Here is a 21,214-nt window from a genome sequence, read left to right on the forward strand (position 1 = left end):
ATATAAAGACTTGCTGGAAAATAAAACTCCAAGGTGGCTGTCGCCAATGGAAGCTAAGGCAGTTAAAAAGTTAAATATGGAGTCCAAGTGGCCAAGATACTGGGAAATTTTGGAAAAGGAAGGGGACAAATTGAGATTGCAGAGTTTTGAGAAATTAAAAGGGAAGGTGAGAGACTGGTTCCACTACCATCAAATAAATGAAGCGTTTAAACTGGACAGTAAAATTGGCTTCCAGGTGGAAAAATCAAAATTGGAGACAGAACTGTTAGAACCCAGTACTAAGAATTTGTCCAAAATGTACAATTTGCTGCTGAAATGGAATACACAAGATGAAACGGTTAAATCGGTCATGATTAAATGGGCTCAGGACATTGGTCATAATATTTTGTTTGCTGATTGGGAAAAGTTGTGGACCACCGGGATAAAATTTACGGCATGTAATGCCTTAAGAGAAAACATTATGAAAATGATATATAGGTGGTACATAACCCCAGTCAAGCTTGCAAAGATTTACCATGTGCCTGACAACAAATGTTGGAAATGTAAAGAAACTGAAGGTACATTTTTTCATCTTTGGTGGACCTGCCCGAAGATTAAGGCATTCTGGGAAATGATCTATAATGAACTTAAAAAGGTATTTAAATATACTTTCCCCAAGAAACCAGAGGCCTTTCTCTTGGGTATTGTCGGCCAAGGGGTGTTAAAGACGGATATAACTTTCTTTATGTATGCTACAACAGCAGCTAGAATACTCATTGCGAAGTACTGGAAGACGCAAGAACTACCCACACTGGAAGAATGGCAGATGAAGGTGATAGACTATATGGGTTTGGCAGAAATGACGAGCAGAATCCGAAACCAGGGAAGAGAAGCAGCGCAAGAAGAATGGAAAAAATTCAAGGACTATTTAAGGAAATATCATAAAGTTAATGAAAGTTAGAATGATGTTGGACTGGAAAGTAAATGGTTACTATTAGCAATGGTTAGGACAAGGAAAATAAGGAAGAATAGTCTAAATTTAAATTAAAATAAGGGAAGATTTGCTGAACAATCGATAAGAATTTGGAATACAGAAAGGGGAGGCATGAGGAAGTCGGGGAAGATAGGATATGAAATTAGGATATGAAATGATACATGTTTTTTGTTTTGTTTTTGTTTTTGTATGTTTATGTTTGTTGTATTGTGTTTATATGGAAAAATAAAAATATTTAAAAAAAAAAAAAAAAAAAGAATCCTCTTGACTGGCCCTGTCTGCTGCTCAGGAGATGAGGGTCTACTCTCAAAGTGTTGGGAGGCCATCCAGAGACAAGACTTTTTTAAAAAGCTGCTGATAAATCATGATCAACTATTTAGCCGATTTAGCCTATGGGGGGGTAATTAAATCAATTAACCAACAACAATTGTTCACCCAAGCATTACTACAAATGCCATGTAAGCTTTCAGCTGAAAGAGGCCCCAACTGCTCACCTTAGAAAATGGTCCCGCAAACCTCCACAAGCCATTAAATCCAAAACCTGTAACCAGCAAAAAAAGCAAAAGCAAAACATGAATGGAGCACCTTTGTAAGGAAGATGGGGTAAGATGCAAAGAAGTACATTCACAAGAACTTCCTCATACTTTGCTCATCAAAAGCAAATGTTTGCAAATGCATAAATATCACTTGACAACATCAGCAGCCTGTGATAACTGTTCAATGGGCCATTCGAAGAAACCACAAGGAATCTTTTTTTATATAGAAAAAACAACACCACTTTTTAAATTCTCAAAAAACTGTTATAGTAGATACAAGGACAAATACAAAGCAGAAGTAACGACAAAATATTCAACATTTGTTTTTTTTTAACCGTAGAAACAAAAATGCAGATAAATAGAAAAACAAAACATTTTTACAAATTTCCCAATTATAGTTGTGGTTTAACATTCTCCTGTGCTGTATTTCGTTGAACTGATACATCTTTCAACCTTCTCCCAAACTTTTGTATCTAATGTGGGTAGCATTTTGTTTCCTCCAGTAGTAACTGTCAGTCAAGCAGTGGCTAGGAAATATGTTACCATTTCTCTGTCATATGACAGAACACATTGCTTTTAGGCTACAAAAGAGACTGTTACGTACTAGATTTATTGGTAGTGTATCTTGTTATATTTTCTGTTTCCTTTTGCACACACTTTCATTTCCCCTCAAATGCTTTGCAAGGGTATCCATTCACACATTTCGCTGCCAAGTAAATTCAGTGTGGAAAAACCAAGAGAGCCCAAATCATACACATGAGCCCAAATCAGTGTAGTACAACATTTAACATTTTAATTGCCCCACTGTTGACCCATTTATTGCCACTATCAGGTCCATTAATTCCAAAGGGTCTACTCTGAGTATGGAGTACATTGGGTACAGCCCATTGTTTTGATAATATTATCCTATCACTCGCATATTAGCATCTGATGTAGTACACAATAAAATAATCCGTTGCTCGGGGCTGCTTCCATTAAAATAATAAAATGCAACAGTGCGGCATAAAAGCCATTTAAACACATTTTCCTGTCTCTCAAGGAAAAACGGGAGAAGAAGAAGAAGAAGAAGTAGTATCAAAGGGAAGTTTCAGAAATTGTAAAGAATCTAAGGTGGTCTTTCTGACCTTCTTAAGAAATGATGAACAAAACATGAGGAGTGATAGCTTTAAAAGTTGTTGTTTTTGGCATTCGTCTGTCTCGAGAGAGAGAAAGACAATGGAGTGTGCCTCCTGGGGTGAAGTCAAACCACTGCATTAGCAGCACCAAAGTGACCTCCCTGGGGTGCAAACCTGGACAGATTGTATGGAGGTCCTGAGCTGCCTAGATGACAAGATCCCTCTCTTGGCCTCGCTGATGTGGTCCAAAAGAAAGCAGAGCAATAGGTTTGGCAGCAGCTTGACTGCAGGAGCTGCCGGAAGGAGGTATGCAAAGGAGGTATGCAAGGTGCCATCCAACCGTTTTAGGGACTCCAGATCTGTGTAGGGTTTACTCCTTAGACTTTTCTTCTCCCGAAGACATCCTACAAGGCAGCGGGTGTTTAAGACCAGAGTTTTCCTTATCCTAGATGGGTTACCTTCCCAGGTTGACAAACCCCATCCGCCCCTCACTTCCCTCTACAACACATGCAGAGGCCGCCTTCTTGACCACTGGACCCACTATTATTTGTTCAATCTGCTCAGTCCTTAGAAGATAAGGCTACCAATGGCTCCTAGTCACAATGGTTCTGCCTTACTGCTGGAGGCAATACATCTCTAAATACTAGTTGCTGGGACTCACAAGTGGAAAGAGCACTGTTGCGCTCAAGTCCTGCTTCCTGGTTTCCCACAGGCATCTGGCTGGCCACTGTGAAAACCAGATATTGGACTGGATGGGCCACTGGCTTAATCCAGCAGGCTCCGTCTTATGTTCTTAGGGATTGGGAACCTCCAGGTATTCTTGAATTACACCTCTAATCATAGCTGACCACTGGGTGTGCTGGCTGAGCCAGATGGGACTTTGAATCCAAGAAGATCTAGGGGGCCACAGGTTCCTCATTTCTGACCTGAGAGCTACCAAGTGACACCAAAGGGTCTGCTAAAGCAAATGCAAATGCAGCCGAGAGTGGTTAGGGAAGGAGCTTTGAGCACTGCTACTCCCAGGAAGGACCTTCTCCTGAATGAAACACCAAGGCCTCAAGATGATCCACTGGTGAAATACAGAAACCAACAGAAACTCTGCTCTTGGTGCCTTCCTTCAGGAAAGAAAGGATGGCATCTACCAGGAGCAGGACCTTTTCTGGCGTAAAGGGTGGAATATACAATACAGCTTGTGCGGTCAAGCTTCTCTTCTGGTTCCCTGGCAACTAGTAATGAAACAGACCAGATTCCAGGCTTTTGTCTCCGGAGGGAGGGAACAGATGCACTTGGGGGAGCTGAGTTTGATGGGACACACGCCCACAGAAGCAACACTTTGCCATTTTAAAATGGTAAGCCACTTTGTCAACAGTTTTCTGTTGAAAGGCAATCCAATTTGTCTTTTGGAGAAAAGCAAAGTATATAGAATTAAAAACAACCATGCTTGTGGGGCTTAAATGTTAGCCTTTATTCTATACCTGTGCATCTAAGACCTTTTTTCAAAGGAGCTGCAAGATACCTACTTTGTAGATAAGAAGTCTGGTACTGTGGCGGAGATTCCTCATGGTAAACCACGCTCTGCACAATGCCATGAATTGGATTCAATAAATTGGGATCCTGACACTGCGACAACAGGGTATTTATCTTGAAGTCCAATAAATTGTGCCTAGGCAACCAAACACACCATGTCAGTTCATCAGTTGTTAAGTTTTCATCACAGTGAGCAAGGTGGACCGTACAGCCTATTTTAGACAACAAATCTATCCTAACAACATGTGGCTTGCAATGGAGGGCATATGTGCATTACAGACAGACAGGTATCAACAGTTGTTCCCTTTTGCAAGGGAACTGTATTTCTATAAGGCTGGCTAGGGATCTCTAACAGAGCATTATCAGCAGCTTTCCAAACTACAATTTTTGAGATTCTTTGGGTGCACAGGCATGGTAGCTAAACTCAAGATAAACATGCACTTCCTAACAGCTGACGACAGCTGGCTCCAGTTCATTTTGACTGTAATAGCTGTCCAACTATGAGCCTGCTCTTAAACAGCATACACAGCAAGCTGCACATCTGTATGGCTCTAGGCTTGGGGAATTCATTCCCAGAGATGCACTGGCAAGTGGAGCCAATCCTCTGAACAAATATCAACCTTGAATGGAAACTCTGTAAGGAGTTATCTACCGCTTATCCTCACTGTATTTTCGTCACTCCACTTAGCTGGGAGAAAGAGATATCAGCAAAAAGTGGGGTCAGGTGTCTATCAGGACACGTAGAGCAAAAGTTTGGAGGCCAACAGTAGGTAAAGCCAGAGCCAATGACAAGCACATCCAACTAATCATAGTTTTGTCCCAATCCTCTTCCTTGCTGAGCACTGAGACCTAAGGAAGACCAGCCCTGGACTGGTTATAAATGAGAAGGTAAGCAAATGGAGGCTGGCTGAGGACAGAGTGAAATTGGTAGGGCAGTGCCTTGTTTAACCCAATGGACCAGCCTCTATTGGTAGACTAGTTCCTAAGTTTCCTTGCTAAATTTCCTTTCTTTTAGCAGAATTTGTATATCACTTCATCATTAAAAACCTTCGAGCGGGAAGCAGACATGTTGTGAGAAGATGTGAACACTTACACAACAGGAAAGACCTTTGGGAACACCACACTGGCTTCCGCTAAATACTCATACAGGATTCTCTGGTCAAACTCATCTGCCGTATATTTTACTAGTGTTGCCTGCCAAAAAAGAGAGGGGGAGGGGACAGAAAGAAAGAAAAAGGTCAACATCTAAGTCCTGGTGAGCTACTTGCCTTGACTACTGTGCTTCTAAAACATGCTGGAGGAAACACAACGCAAGCAACTGAGATTAAAAGTGCATATACCAGGATGGTCAGCAAAAGGGCTTGGATTTTGGGATCTGTGAGGACTTCTTCATCCAGGAGGACATTGGACTCTGACACTGATACTTTCCGGAGATGAGGGTGCTGCTGCGGCGATATCCTTTGAGTTTCTGTAGGAAGAGAGCAACGTATTCAATGAGGAAAGCAAGAACGGACATATCTATTTATTGTGCCATCAGAACAGATGGAAATCACTAGTATGAGAGCAAGTGTGTCTCACTTGAGAGAAAGCCGATATTGTACCTGGGAGACCAGGCTTCAGTTCCCGTCTCAACCATGATTGCCATGTGGCCCCAGGCAAATAATCAATGCCCTAAGATCAGCTGGGTTCCCCACTCCCCTGCTATATTTGCAATCCTTCATATTGCCAGGACATGTTAACTAGTAGCTGGGTCTAATAGCTTTGTTCCTTACCCATTTCATAATTTTCTGCTACCCTTCTCATTTTGGGAGGTGTGGTGATTCCAGATTCCATTTCTTGTCTTTTAGGCGCTTTTGTGTCAGGCATCAAATGGTCAAAACTCTTTCTTGTACCTATATATATATATTTTAAAAAATCAAAATCAAAGAGCGGGGCGTGGGAAACAGATCAGGAAATGAAAACAGTAAATTGGCATGCACTCACATCCACTCTGTATCCTGCCTGAACAATAATGCTTTGGTATTTGTGGCTGAAAAAAATAGTCGTACATCCAAGGTATGCTGGCAAGTAAGTAGAGATGGCTTACTTTAATAGAGCTGTTAAAGGGTACACATTTTCTTGAGTGGCAGTCTGGTCAGAACAGGAAGCTGAATGTAAAGCTTGCCACAAAAGTGGCAGACCAAAATCATCAAAATCCCCCACTCTCCCCCAGCTAAGAGAAAAAAATAAAAAGGTGATCAGCCCAGGGTCTCTTAGGCGCAGGTCTGCCTTCCAAACACATGCCTCTAACCTAGTGACAAAGAGAGGAGTGAAACTCCCCACTAACCTAGTAGCTTTTTAGTGTTGGCTTGAGAAGGCTGCCCCATATCCAAACTCATGGACTTCCTTGTGCGTGGGCTGATCTGCCCCACCGTTGGGTAACTGGCAGCGAGATGTCTGTCTGAGCCCTTGGGAGAAGACCATGGCTGGTTTTCCCTTAGTGTCCTGAAAGAGATGACAAACCAAATGTTCAGAAAACAACACACCGCTTATTGTTAAAAGAGCAGAGTAAGACCGACATCAACACCCCCCCCTTCAAAAGCAGCCAGCCCGTGACTCTCTTGCAACACTCTCTGCCATGCACGCAGTTCACAGCTCCCCCTGTCCCTGAAATTCAAGTTTTGGCCCCAAACTGGTAAGAGCTGCGACTCAGCGGCCGTTCCAGCTGCCTGCCTCCAAGCAAGAGGGGAGGCAATGAGGCACCGTCAATTAATCTGGCTGGGACCAACTCCCACATGGTCCTCCCTTCCTCCTGCCGTTTCTCTATCATGTGCCTTCAACTTAAAGCAACACACACGCTTACCTCCCTGTCCACTTTGCCTTTTGCAGATTTTGAACCTATGGCTTGAAATCAGGGACGGGCAACCTGCGGCCCTCCAGATGCTGCTGAACCACAACTCCCATCATGCCTGATCACTGGGCTGGGGTCAAGGGGAGCTGGAGGACCGCAGGTCGCCTGTCCGTTTTAAATTGTGCTGTGAACACAGGAAGCTCAATACTGTCTACACTGGCTGGCAGCAGTTTCTCTGCAGGGCTTCAAGCAGGTTTCCTTCGCCTTTGAAAGCAAAGCATGTGAGCTACGTCCTTCCCCAGACAACCTCCTTGATCCCAAATTAAAATGCACCATCCTATGAAAAATTTAGGAGGACCCCTGACCTGAAGCTGCCATCGCTGTGATGTATGTGATATGTCTCCATTGGAACATTTTCCATCGAAACGTCTGTCAGGAGAAGAGACTTCCTATGCTTTAGGCTGCACCGACTTCGAACCTCCTCGGACACAGTGAGTAAAGCTTAAATGATAAAAGGAAGGAAACAGATGTCCAAAGTATATACTTGGCTGCAGAATCTCCCAAAGCCTAACAGCACCATCGTGATATGTAAAGCAAGGCAGGATGTAGCTGCTCTCTTATTACTCAGTGCAGGTCCAGAAGCTGCTATTGCATAAAGAATTCAGTATTCCAAGCTTCCCTCAAGGTGGGGCAGGCGGGAATCCAGCCCTTAGGACTCCAAAGGAAGGCTACAAAAACACATTGGCAAGTGCTCGGAAGAAGGGGTTCAGGTTCAGCAGAGTCCCAGTGGTGTCAAAATGGGACTTTGGTGCCTTGCACGACACTTGTCTATTCTCCACAACAGGCAGAAACAGAATCAGTTGCAGAAAATAAGCACAATGCACTCCAATGCGCTTGCTTGGCATCATTTTTACAGGTTCCCAAATTCCACAGGGGGCCCCAGGGCACAGTCCACAGGCACATGATGCAGCCTCCTTGCTGAAGCTAAGCAGGGCTGGGTATGGTCAGTGCCTGGATGGGAGGCTGCTGGGGAAGCTCCATGTATGCTGCATTGAGCTCCACAGAATATAAATTTAATACAACATTTTAAAAACTTTTTAACTGAGATCTAGGGACAAAGAACGGGATATAAATTCCGAAATCAAACACACTGAAAAAAGCTTCAGTGATTGGCTTAAAAGAAGCAAAGAAATAAATTTGCAATATAAAATGAGGATTCACTCTACAGATCCGTACTGATGAAAACGCTCCAGAAACGATCCTATTGAGCTGGGAGAGGCTTAGCCTTTAAAAAGCCAGCTCTTCAGGGGTGGGAAAGGGAAAACGACACACACAACATAGTTCTTCCTTTATTGTATGTTCTTCCAAGGAGCTCAAAACAGTACACACATTTCTCTCCCCATCCCTCTTTATCCTCACAACAACCCTCCGAGATAGGTTAGAGTAAGACAGACTAAGGGATCCCCAATCACCCAGTGAACTTCATGGCTGGGGGAGGATGCTGCCGTAATCTAGCACTACAATCACTGCACCACACCAGCTCTCTCCTTTGTGGTTTACATTTTGTTAATAGCAAAGAGAAGAACGGTCAGACTGGATGCTAGAACTGGATTGGATACAAGCCTAATAGAGTTGGGGTTTTTTACCTGCAAGGTAAGCCACACTCTGGGTATTCACCTCAAACTTGTCACAGTTCCTATGTTTGTTCACCAGAGCAAGGAGCGTGTGTAGAATTCTGACTGTCCTTGCCACGATGGTTGGAGAGGGATGCCGATAGCCTAAATGGGTAAAAAATGCATTAAGCAGTCAGTTATCTACAGGGGCAGGAAGACGGTTGCAAAGTATTTTATGGATGGGGGGGGTGTCACACAATGTATTTTGGGTTCTTTAGTGAGGACAGAGATAGGCATCATTCACAGGGACTGAAATTCAATGAAGTTATAATCTGATTAAGGATGCAATGACAACTGTGAGTTGGTCAGGAGTAGCTGCCCATCTCACTAACCAAATTCAGGTGTTCTAATAAGGAAAATTCGTGTGTGTGTGTGTGTGTGTGTGTGTGTGTGTGTGTGTGTGTTTGGCGGGGGATGGACAAGCACACGGCCTCTCTTCCTGTTGCCCTCCACATGCTGAAGGGCAACTGTTTGAAGCAGAAAGCCTCCTGCACTCCTGGAAATTCAGGGGTCTACACCACCCAGAACTTTCAAAAGCAGAAGCAGGCTCACCTCTCCAGGCAGTTGCCCTTCAGATCACAGAGGGAGACAAGAACAGAGGAGAGGAGAGCTAGTGAGCTCCTCTCTGCTGCCCCTCGATCACATGTTGTGGAATTTCCCAATTACAAGAATGCCTGAATAGGGTTCTGTTGGGCTCTGTCTGCACATGGGGGGGGGGAACCTATAGTACAGACTAGATCACCTCAACCTGCCAGGTGGAAGATGCCATTCCCAACCCCGTAACCACTCCCCCGCAAGTAGAAAACTAGCATCTCAGGAAGAAGAGTTCTAATCCAGCCTACTCCCTGTTGTGCTGTTTCTCTACCTGCACAGATAATTTCCCATAGGAGAGCATTCCAGGAACTGTTCCTGGAGCCCAAAAGGGTTCAGCTCATCTACTCCTCTGCATCCTAAAGTAATGCACACGGTTCTCAACCACAGCTGAGGAAAGGCAAGCGGGTAATCACTCTGGAGTCTAATGAATATGAAGATTTATTTATTGTATAAGCACACACATTTAAACGAGGAAAAGACGCACCCACCCACACCCCACTCCCAATGTGCACACACAGCCCAACCCAAATCTACCACTTGACTCGTGCCAAGTGTGTCTGTTGACAATGCTGAGCCAGGTGGACCAATGGTACAAGGCAGCTTCCTATGTTCCTAGCTGAATATGAACATAAGAAGAGACTGCTGAACCAGGCCAATGGCCCATCTAGTCCAGCAACCTGTTCTCACAGCAGCCAAGGAGATGCAAACAGGACCTGAGCACAAGAGCACTCTCTCCTCCTATGGTTTTCAGCAATGGATACAGGCAACCCCTGATTTGGCAGAGCGTACAACGGAGCCCTGCGCTCTTCCCGGCCCAAAAATGGCCCGCACATTTGGCTTTGAACATGTGCAAAACAAGGATTACCTGTATCTAGAAGCATTATGGAATACCTCTCAGTTTGCATCATAAAAACAGTCTTTCAGCCTACTGGCTCTGCTGCTTGTGTTCACTCTTCTCCTGCTCTCTGAGGTCTGGTCCATTTGCTTTCTCCTCCACTTCCTCCTCCCCACAAGTCTCTCTCCTCAGCTCCTTCTCTCCCTCCAAGTGCTGCCAACTGCCTTGTCCTTCCCAGCCCTCCCTCCCCTTGCCCTCCATTCCGTTGATTCGGAGGTGTTCTGTATTCTTCACTGCCGCTCTAATGGCAGTGAATAAAGGCGGCCCCTTGGGAATCCTAGGGAACAGGAGACTAAGAGTTTCCTTTTATGTATTAACAGAGAACAAAGCTTTACAGGTATGTAAGATTCACATCATAAATAAGATGTGAAAAAGCAAGCAGAAAACATATCAATAAATGCATCCTCCTTCACAGAATGTCAGCAGAAAGACAACACACACAATCTGTCGTCTACAGCACAAGCAGTCAAAATACTGGCTGTGTCTGGGGCTGCAGCTAATCTGAAGCCAGCTGCCAATCTGATCATGCCCCCCTCTGAGTCTGCCAAACAATCAGAGGCTGTGTGCATACAACGTATTTAAAGCACATTCAAAGCACTTCCCTTGAAAGAATCCTATGAACTCTAGTTCCTTAACGGCGCTTGGAAGTGTCACTCTGTGAAGGGTACAGTTCCAGGATTTTTGTGGTGGGCTGAATGGTGTGCTTTAAATGTCAATTACCTGGCAGCCTGACCAATGAAACTGCCTCTATAAAACCTGATGGGAATATTTACCTGATGGGGAAATGTTTCAGTGAGTGTCTGTAAACAGTGGGTCACATACCTTCAACTGACATGGTCTGAGGCAAAGGAAGTAGGCCCACCTGGGCTACCTGCCTACCTTTTAGCAGATGCCCCACCAAGGCAAAGTTGAAATTGGAGTTGAAATTGAGTCCCACAAAATGGTCCATCTGCTTGCAGTGCCACTCCAGAGGCCTCCTGATCTCCATGAAAACTTCTTCAGGGCTCTGTTGGGAAGCCAAAGTACAGACCATCAGAATCATCGGGGGGGGGGGGGGGCAGAGATGCTGGTCCACCATGCTCATGAATGTCTAATACTATAAAGAGCCAGGCATATAAAACAAAACTATAAGTCTGCTAAAATTATTACGTATTTGGCAGGGCTCATTTATTAGAAATTATATTGCTATGGTTTTCTATTTTGTTTCGTCTGGTATTATTTTATATATTTGCACAAAACTGATTATAATAAGGGTGGGGTTCTCAGGAGCTCCTGAATCCACGGCAGCCAGGACTCTTGAGAACCATTCCCAAGACTACCTGCCAAATTAGCCAACTCTTTTATCTAATAAAGTCACGCCACCAAAACCCGAGATAGGAACCACGGTGGACTCTTGTGGTACAAAAGAACATCCACGGGAAAGGAGCTTACCGTATTTTTCGCTCTATAAGCTCTCCCTCTCTGCGCAGCGACTCTCCAGCAAAGCAAAGTCAAAACAGCAAGAGGGATCGCTGCGCAGCAAAAGCAGCGATCCCTCTTGCTGTTCTGGCTTCTGGGATAGCTGCGCAGCCTGCATTTGCTCCATAAGACGCACACACATTTCCCCTTACTTTTTAAGGAGGGGAAAAGTGTGTCTTATAGAGCGAAAAATACGGTACTTTGTAGGCTTCCCAGACAACCTGCAGTTCCTCTGGCTCCAGTGTTTTAATGAAGCCTGCAGTACAACTGGACAATTCCCATACACATCATCTTCTATTATTATTATTATTATTATTATTATTATTATTAGTTGTTGTTGTTGTTGTCATTTTTATTATTATTTTCTCCATTACTGTTTTAAATAACCTGAAGTAGGGTGGGGGAATTGCTTCCATTCTCAACACTCAAGTTATCACTCAAAAGGAAAGACGCACCGTTTTTCAAGCAAGTTTCACTTCCAATTGCCGGCACAACTAAAGAGTATTCAGGTGTGTGTGTGTGTGTTGATGTTTCCTGACAAGTGGCTGACTTACTTTGTCATTGAATACTCGAAGGTTGTCCAGGGTATGGAGATTCTGCTCGAGGAGAGCTGTGCCTGCTGAATACAGACTGACTTCGTCCAGCTGCAGAACAGCCATGGCCACCCAGAAGAGGGCCTTGTGCATAGGCGAGTCCTGGACAGGGGAAGGGAAAAGCCACCAGGTTGAAATGCAAAACTTGTTTCTGTGATGAACAGCCAAAGCAGAAAGTCACACGCTGCATTCATCACGTACACTGGATTCATTTTGCAATGTAAACAACCCTAGAAGCCGAAGGGGGCCTATAACTGGTATAATATATGCAAATTGGGGAGAATCACATTTGTGTACCTGTTGGCTTGGTTTGGATAATATGCTGCGGCTCAGTAAGCCACAATATGTAAAGATGCAAGATGGAGCTAGCTTGTTTTCTGCTGTGCCGGAGGTTGGGGCCCAAATCAATGGACTCAAATCACAAGAAAGGAGATTCTGACTAAGCCTTAGGAAGAACTTAATGATGGCAAGGGCTGTTGGACAGTGGAACGGGCTCTCTCAGCTGGTGGATTCCCCTTCATTTGAAGTTTATAAGCAGAAGTTGGATGGCCATCTGTCATGGATGCTTTAGCTGAGATTCTTGCATTGCAGAGAGTTGGACCTTTCCAATGCTACAATTCTATGTGGCCAAACAGCCTTTTGACCACACATACAGCTACTCTCTTCAGGAAGTCTCTAAGTAACCACAGTTTCCCATTTCATTGAAACAAGGAAGCTACAATTACCAGCTCTGAGAAAAGATGGAATCCTAAATTCCACTTCAAACTGTGCTTCAGTATCCTGGGCTTGGGCTGACAGAGACTGAAAACATGCTAGGCACTTACTTGCTAAACAACCAACTCAAAATCACCAGCATTTAGCTGTTGGTGCCACACCTCAGACTCAAACACCCCCTCTACACCCCCCCCCCCCCGCCTGTGGGTGCTCTGATTCCCTCCCTAACTTCCTGATTATGACCAAGTCAAGTAAACTACCATTAGAGCAAACCATAGTTTGCCTCTCAAACAGAACAGAAAACATGGTTTGCTGAGAACCAAGAAGTAAGGTGAAGAAGTAGAATGTGTGAGGGAGAGAATGTGCAAACCCAAGGAATGGTCCTCATGACATCAGGCCACAGTGTCTTAAGCCAGGCCATACTAAGTTCCCTCTGCCAATTACGCACAGCAGCAACATTTAAAAATTCCTCTTCAGCAAAGAAGATGTTCAGAGAGGAAAGACGGGTTGAAGACCTGCGCTTGAGCTACCGGAGCCTCCTCATTCGAACCACCTTGTATTTGCTGCAAACAGCAATGCGGAACAGGCTGTTGAGCACCGAGACAGCTTACCTTATTGAGAAGTGGCTGCAGCTTGGTCAGTGCTATGACCGTGGCTTCTATTAGAACCTGGCTATTGTAGTTATCGGGGCCTTTCAAGCAGCTCTCGAGACCCTGTAATCAAGAAAGGAAAAAGAGGATTGGCTTGTGATTGCAAGGCATGGCTCCCCTTCTCTTTGCTCCAGATTTTAAAAGCTGATTTGCATTGCCCCTGCCCAATAACACAAGGTGGGTTATCACTAGGGAGAGGAGGACCTATTCAGGGGTGGCACCCTAGTTATATGGATCGGTCTTCCTGCAGAAGTTCATCTGAAGGCCTTTTTGCTCCCCCAGGCATTTTCAATAATGTATGTTTCATGGAGTCATCCTCTTAGCTTTAAAATCTGCGCTTTTAGTTTTTATTATTATTTCATATTGCAGAATATGCTTTGTTGGGCAGCTATGTAAATATAGTAAAAAACAACAACACTGAAATACCAGGCTGAGGCTCAGTCTCTCCTTTTGCGTTCTTACTCTCCAACCACCTCCCGCTTCTGTCAATCACAAATGCCTGTGTTGAAGTGAACCTCTCTCACCCCCGTGTCACTATGGTTTCACCCCCTCAGAAATGCTTTCATGTTTATTTTCATTCTAGCATCAAGCTGTTAGTCTACAAATTGCTCCCATCTTTTCCCTTTATTGATCCCTTTCACAGCTGAGCGAAAAGTCTAGCTGTTCCCCTCCGCTCTATCTATTCTTTATGCCACAATTTCCCCCTATTTGTGCAGAAGATTGAGTCCTGTAATGACAACACTTCCCTTTGGACTTATTTGTTCTACAGTCCCATTCAGGACCAACCACAGCCTCTCTCTGCTGTACCAGTAGCATGCAGCTCTAGCCTAAATATGGAACACAGGAAGATGCCTTAGACCACTGCTCCATCTAGCCTGGTACTGTCTACACTGACAGGCAGTAACTCATCAGGATTTCAGACAGCAGCCTCTCCCAAGAGATGCTGGGGATTGAACCTTAGGCCTTCTGCATGCAAGGCAAGTGCTCTGCCAGTGAGCTACGGCACTTCCCCTTCTGGGAACAAAGAAGCAACAAAAGTACCTCCCAGTTGAAAGATTTAAGCAGAAAACCAGCTGGATATACAAGTAAGCCCATTACAAGATCAGAAGAAGAATCTTTATTTGCATCAGCCACAAGCCATAGCAATTTTTTAAAAATCCATGTACTGAAAACTTAACTATACAAAATACGTTCTGGAGGTTTAAATCAATAATCAAATAATAGATCTTATTCTAATTGCCCCTGCTGTTTTATTTTATTTTATTTTTTTTGCAGTTTTTGCTGTCACTGGATCATCTTGATCTGCTAAAAGAAAGGACATGGTAGCAATGGTTGAGCGACCCGGCATGGAGTAATAACCTCACTCCTCAACTCTTTATAAAGAGTGCAAGCCAGAAGCACATGAGCCACTGACTCAATACTGCCATCTCCACAGGGACACAACCATTTTCCCAGTGGATTTTTTTGAAATCGACCCACAAGGACAGCTGAAGGCATTATATTCAATATTGTGAAAGTGAAAGCATGTCTGTATTTTGGAATTGTTAAATTTTGCAAATAGGGTGCCAATGTGTCAAAATGACTAGGTGCAAAATAATTATACCATGGACAAAATTTCCTTATTGTGGCCAAATTTTTCTGTCACTCGATATATAGGCACTGTCTAATTAAATTATTTGCTTTGATAACTGTTGTGATAAACCAGAAAAGTAAAGCTTTTGGTTGACAATTTTAGTCCAAGTGCTCTCATGACAATCTTGTGATACTAAGGGTAGTAGACCAGTGGGGTTTAAATTTAAGCGAAGCCAATAATTAAATGTCCTGCACCAAATCTGTAATTCAACAGAAGGGAGATTAGCCTCCAAGCGCAATGAAGCATTTGGAACACAGGACGGAACAGGAAAAAATTGCCTTAGGAACTTAGAATGAACAGCTTCTGTAGATCCAGTCCAAATCTGAGCCCCAAAGAATAACTGTGCTAGGGTTTAGCTTGAAACACTTCAAGTGCTGGTATGTGTTTGCCACCTATTGTATGGAAAAAGAATGTCAGACTTTTGGCACTCTGAGACTACTTTTCTTTGCATATTTCTGATGACCCTGTTGACTGAAAAATAAGGCCAAAGTACTTAAAGACTTTAACTTGTTCAATCAACTGATTATCCATATACTATCTATGGGCCCTATAGTTTCTTGAAAACACCATGACTTCAGTTTTCTTGTAATTCACAGCTAGCTGTTCTCTCTGGCAGTATCCTGAGAATGCCCTCATCAATCTTTTTAGGCCCACTTTTGCATTACAAGATCTAATATGTTAACAATGGACAAGCAGCAGAATCCTAAGCATATCTACACTGCCTTCAATGGGTCTTATTCTGAGGTAAGGGTGCCTATCATTACAACACAAGCTGTAAAGCAATAGTACAGCAGACTGGCCTCCTGCTGGACTATGCAATATATAGCAGCTGGATCACTACTTTCACATTCTGCCTCCATTCACAAAGTGACAGATCCAACCTGTGAGATGCATCCTTTAAGGCCTCCAGGAGAAAACTGAAGCGGCTGAGAGGAGCGTTTCTCACGTAGCCTGAAAGCCCTGCTTCCCCCTCCACAGATTGTCAGTTTCTCATTTACGGGCTTGTTTCAAAAGTGTCATCAATAGGGTTGGATCTAGGGTTGTTTTTCAGAGTTGGGTTGTGAGCTAAGCAGAGTGCAATCCTGGGCAACCAGAATGGCGAACTTATTGACAGCTAAAGTACAATGTGACGGGGAAAATGCCCACTGCCACAAAACGCGGCAGATGCCACAAGCCCAAGCATTCTATATAGTAGTGCCAGGCCCAGGAGAAGCACATCCAAGTGTGAGGGGGCAGACAAGCACCCCTAAATATTTCAGGGTGCCTTGAACCACCATAACTCCTCAGACAGTGCCACAAAAAGGCCACAAGCCTTCAAGCCTTCTTTTCTATATGGCACAACAGTTGTGAGAATATTACTAACGAAGAATTGGAAGAAACAAGATTTACCAACTATCGAAGAATGGCAGATGAAGACGATGGACTATATGGAACTTGCTGAACTGACTGGGAGACTCTGAGACCAGAGAGAAGAGACGGTGGAAGAAGTTTAAGGAATATTTGAAAAATTATGTTAATATTTAAATCTTAGAATAGCTTTGGAAGTGGATATAGGCTGTAGGGTTAGAAGTAGAAGACAGTGTATTTTAAAATAGTATTATCTGTAAGTAATAAAATGTGAAGATTTTTATGGTTAAAGTAAGTGTGATAAAAAAATAATGGTTAGAAATTATGATATATGTAACTGCTAAAGATGAGGTAAAATGAAAATCAGATAGAGGGGATTTGGGGGAGCCTACCTAACGATGTTTAGAAAAAATAAGGACAAGACAAGAATTTGTTTGTATTGTTTGTTTTTCTGTTTGTGTTGTTTATTTGTGTTATAAAATGAATAAAAATTTTTTGGAAAGAAAGACTTCAAGCCTTCTGTGACTGTAGCGTACTGCACAGCACCGAAATGTTTCACAGGAGGAGTTGAATGCTTGCTTGCATCCCAGATGGTATGCGTTTCAATGGGCTGAAGTGCCTTAGCCTGGAAATAAGAGCTACATGAAAAGAAAAGCAACAGCGGACAGGAAAAGAGGGTACATACCTTGCTAAGAATCCGGATGATCTGCTTTATCTGTCCGTGTGACACCCGTTTGCTAATGCAGCCAAAGACAACCAGGGCTCTTGGCTGGAGGGACGGATTATATTGGAATGCAAACCTGTGGAGGAGAGAAAGCAGCTATCAAGCAGGCCACCGACTAGAAGAAGGCCAACAGTGAAATCGGATGGGGGTGGGAGATGGCTGAAGGAATAGCAAATGTGACACAGGGGTACCACCAAACACAGGGGTACCACCAAAGCTTGCGGTTGGGGGGCAAAATGACCTACTTCTGAGCTAGTTCCGTCCACTGGTCAAGCCACTTGCAGGTCGGAATATCTCTCATACATGCCTACGGAGGAGAAAGGCAAAAGCAACAGTGTCTGAGCAAATAACGTTAAGGTAAAAGCAATATTAAATTTCAGGCGTGTGTTCGCTTTCTCTTTCTGATGCTTGTTTTTTATTTTTTAAAATAAAGCAAAAATAAATGCAACATTACATACGTATAATTGCCTTATATATAAGACGTATAATTAGCTGTTGGTAGAGCTCGACTCTTAATCTCAGGGTTTTGGGTTCGAGTCCCACCTTGGGCAAAAGATTCCTGCATTGCAGGGGGTTAGACTAGATGACCCACATGGTCTCTTCCAACTCTACTATTCTATGATCCCACTCCAGTAATTAGTAAACAACAGCTTTCTCCCTATGGATACATTGCCTGCTGTCTTTAACTGCCAAGTTAACAGACACCTTTTGGTGTTATCCACAAAGGTGTCCTTTGTGAGGTACTAAGGTACAAGGCAGGGAAGGGGAACCTGTGGCCTTCAAATGTTGGCGGTCACCAACTTCCATAACCTTAGCCAGCGTAGCCTATGTCAACGATTATGGGAGTGGTACAATCCACTACCACCTGAGTCTGCTACATGTGTTGACTAAGCCAAGAGCTGCCATTCACTGTCAGCAAGGTCATTTGAAACATTTTCTTTCTTGCTCCCTCAAAATACAAGCCCATGCTCTTGGCATCACTGATTAAAACGTGTCCTGTCCCGAAACAAGCAACCAAAGTTTTAACTGAGTACCAACTACAACCCTGAATTCAACCCACAGATGATGGCACATTCATGGTGTGCCTTGCACATATCATACCTCCATAATCTCCAGCAGAGCTTCTGTCACCGTTTCCAGAGAAGTCAGTGCAAACGTCTCCCTCTCATAGGAGCCGGGAGAGAACGACCGGTCCCGGTAACTGGATCGGAATGCAATGACAGCTGCCGACTTCACCTTGCTTATGCCAAACAGCAAGTAGAACTTGGGGAGTGAGAACTCTGTTAAGCTCAGTCTCAACACTTGTTTGGTCTCCTCTGTTGAAGGAAGTAAAAACAGGTACTTCAAATCTCATTCCATCTGTTTAGATTAAATCGCAAACATACACATAGACATGCCACTACAACGTACATATTATGGTAAGTGCCTATTTTAGGACCCGGCCTGAAGTAAAGTAAAACCATTAACAATGTCCTTCCATAATGGTCATGTCTCTGATGGTTCTCCTCATTTTACTTGCCCAGCTCTGGGCGATGTCAACAACCAGTAAGATTCCAAATGCACAACCCACCTGCCCAAGTTGTAGTTCCAACTACCCCTGGAGAACACCAGACTGGGGAGGGTTGGAGCAGACAATACTGGGGTTAGATGGGACAAACAGCCCAGCCTTGTAAATAAGTAGGCAAAAGTTACTAGCCTGCAAATAACATTTTTTACTCGCCTGGATAAGAAGCTAGCATTCTGTATTTTCATGCTGGCCACAGGAGAGGACTCTCTCCCCTCCCAAAGTGTCTAGTACAGAAACCCTTGAATACTAGCCTCTTAGTAAACTAGTAAAAAAAAAAATGCATCCTATCATGTGTGCTGGCAGAGGGAAGTTGAGGGACTGCTCTTCAACCAATACAGAAACCAGGCAGCCAGATTCCAGGCAGCCCACTTGTGTGCCTACACATAATTCCTTCTCACCTCTGGCTACCAGGCGAGTTATTAAACACAGGGCTGAAATAGTCTGACCTGCTTTAAGGCAGGTATGCGCTTGTAACGGAATCAGAGAGCCAAATAAATAAATAAATTCACACTGGATGCTTGAGAAGAGGAGGGAAGGTAGGAGCTCAAAGTGGAAAACTTTGGGTGACTTCAGATCAGCAAAGGTAAGAGTAAACAGAGCAGGAAAGCATCTTACCCTGGGCAGAGGAATTGTGTTTCATCACAAAGTGGCACTGCCTCTTATGTGGAGACCGCTTTACCCACCATGGGAGATTGAGAATTGCCTAAATGCTCCACATTTCACTCCAGCTATTGATCTCTACAGTGTATTCTTCTTTAACCACAAAAGCAAAAGGTTGCCCTACAATTTATTTTTAAACCCGATGGCAACACTACATGCATCCCTAATTTACGGTCATGACAGGCAGTCAATTTTGTTCTACCTTACGATGCTTGTAGAGCCTTCAGCGGGAGCAAACTGATCTTAGCATTCCTTAGACCTCACAGTGTGATTTTAAATGCAACACTAAAACCTCACTCTATTAAAACACAAAATATATAGCCCCCAAGTCTAAATTGCAGCTTTGTATAGTGTGACTACATGGAAAATGAGAGAGGAGAATATAAAGGAGGGCTACAGGGGAAGAGCTAGAGGTCATACATAGCAGGGTCAGCAAATATGGAGCACAGGTTCCATTAGCTCTCTTGATATATAATGTATTTAAAATAGAGAGTGCAGGGTTTTGTTTGGTTTTTGCTTACCTTAAACAGTTTCACAACACTGTACATCAAAGTTTGATCTACCATACTGGCTATAATTCAAAGGGCTTATGCAACGTCACTTACTTGTATTAGATTTTTAAGCAAGGGAATGTCTGTGGTATCTAACTCACTTCTCCAACAATTATTAGGAACGTGTTCAAGCACCTTAATGGCTCAGTAGCTGATGAGACAACTCTAAAATCAACCCATCACTACTGAGTTGCCTTCCTATGTTCAGTTTAATGCAGTGAGTGTCACACTCACTGGATATATTGTATAATCGCACCTGATTCTTCAAATAATTTGTGTGCACTAGCCTAGATCTTTGTTCCTCAACAGGTATCTTGCGACCCAGATAAGGCCTCTCAAAGCCTTTCCCCTTCCTTGCTGTCAGGACTGTCCCTACTTTGATGGCTCCTAGAAAATCCCGGTCCTGATTGGTATGTGCAGGCAGGCAGTCTCACGCACAGCTGAGCAGCAGGAGAAGAAAGCACTGTGTTTAGGAGAGAGACATTCACAATTCCTGCAAGTAGCAGAGAGAGAAATGTAGGGACAACAGAGACGGGATGGAAAGAGGCAGCAGGTGGCTGCTCATCACTGATACAGACATTTGACGTACCCAAAATTTATACTGGACCCTGCTGACCCTTTAAATCTGCCCCAAGGTCAGCTGCTAGGAAACAAAGTACAAGTGTAAAGGAGAGATCAACTCAGTCAATAAAACCATCTCGTAAAGGACTTACCACTAAAGTGGAGTTGTGAACAAGTGCACAGAGAATGAATGATGTTGATGACCAGGCCATGGGTGGAAGCTCTAAGGGAAAGAGGACCGGTGGCCACCAACAAAGTAACTACATGGAAGAGGTAGGGGAGGTGTGCAGCCACATCGAGTGAATTGTTAAAGGACAGCATCAGCATGTAACGGGCTAGAATGGCAATATCATCCCACATCAGGTGCTGCTCTAATGTAGGAGTTGGAGACAGACAGGTCTTGTCGATTATTTTGCACATCCTTCCAATTACCTGAAAGGGAGCAACCAGTCACTTTTAGTAAGGAGCGTTCTACGTTCAGAACAACAACAAAAGGTAGCATCACAGTTCGCCTGAGGGACAAGGTGTTCCCGAGGGACGCTTGAGAGAACCGTCAAGAGGGGAAAGGGACAGGGGAACAGAGTCCGAGACTCCCAAAGAAAGAGACATTGTG

At 43.8% G+C, this 21,214-nt stretch overlaps 1 protein-coding gene across 6 annotated transcripts in view; it reads right to left on the minus strand.

The window, feature by feature from the left end:
- Positions 1-21,214, minus strand: part of NF1 (neurofibromin 1) — a 156,989-nt gene that overhangs the window by 12,600 nt on the left and 123,175 nt on the right. For all 6 annotated transcript variants that reach the window (XM_083587336.1, XM_083587335.1, XM_083587339.1 and 3 more), the window contains 15 exons: positions 20,754-21,033; positions 18,364-18,578; positions 17,508-17,569; positions 17,224-17,338; positions 13,520-13,621; positions 12,156-12,296; positions 11,023-11,149; positions 8,628-8,759; positions 7,347-7,482; positions 6,478-6,635; positions 5,924-6,043; positions 5,492-5,619; positions 5,245-5,345; positions 4,145-4,287; positions 1,468-1,514 (listed from right to left, as the gene is read on the minus strand). In XM_083587336.1, coding sequence (XP_083443462.1) covers positions 1,468-1,514; positions 4,145-4,287; positions 5,245-5,345; positions 5,492-5,619; positions 5,924-6,043; positions 6,478-6,635; positions 7,347-7,482; positions 8,628-8,759; positions 11,023-11,149; positions 12,156-12,296; positions 13,520-13,621; positions 17,224-17,338; positions 17,508-17,569; positions 18,364-18,578; positions 20,754-21,033 — 2,007 coding nt within the window. The remainder of the gene's footprint in view (positions 1-1,467; positions 1,515-4,144; positions 4,288-5,244; positions 5,346-5,491; positions 5,620-5,923; positions 6,044-6,477; positions 6,636-7,346; positions 7,483-8,627; positions 8,760-11,022; positions 11,150-12,155; positions 12,297-13,519; positions 13,622-17,223; positions 17,339-17,507; positions 17,570-18,363; positions 18,579-20,753; positions 21,034-21,214) is intronic.

The sequence above is a fragment of the Podarcis filfolensis genome (assembly GCF_964270895.1).
Source record: "Podarcis filfolensis genome assembly, chromosome: 15".
NCBI classification, from domain to species: Eukaryota; Metazoa; Chordata; class Lepidosauria; order Squamata; family Lacertidae; genus Podarcis; species Podarcis filfolensis.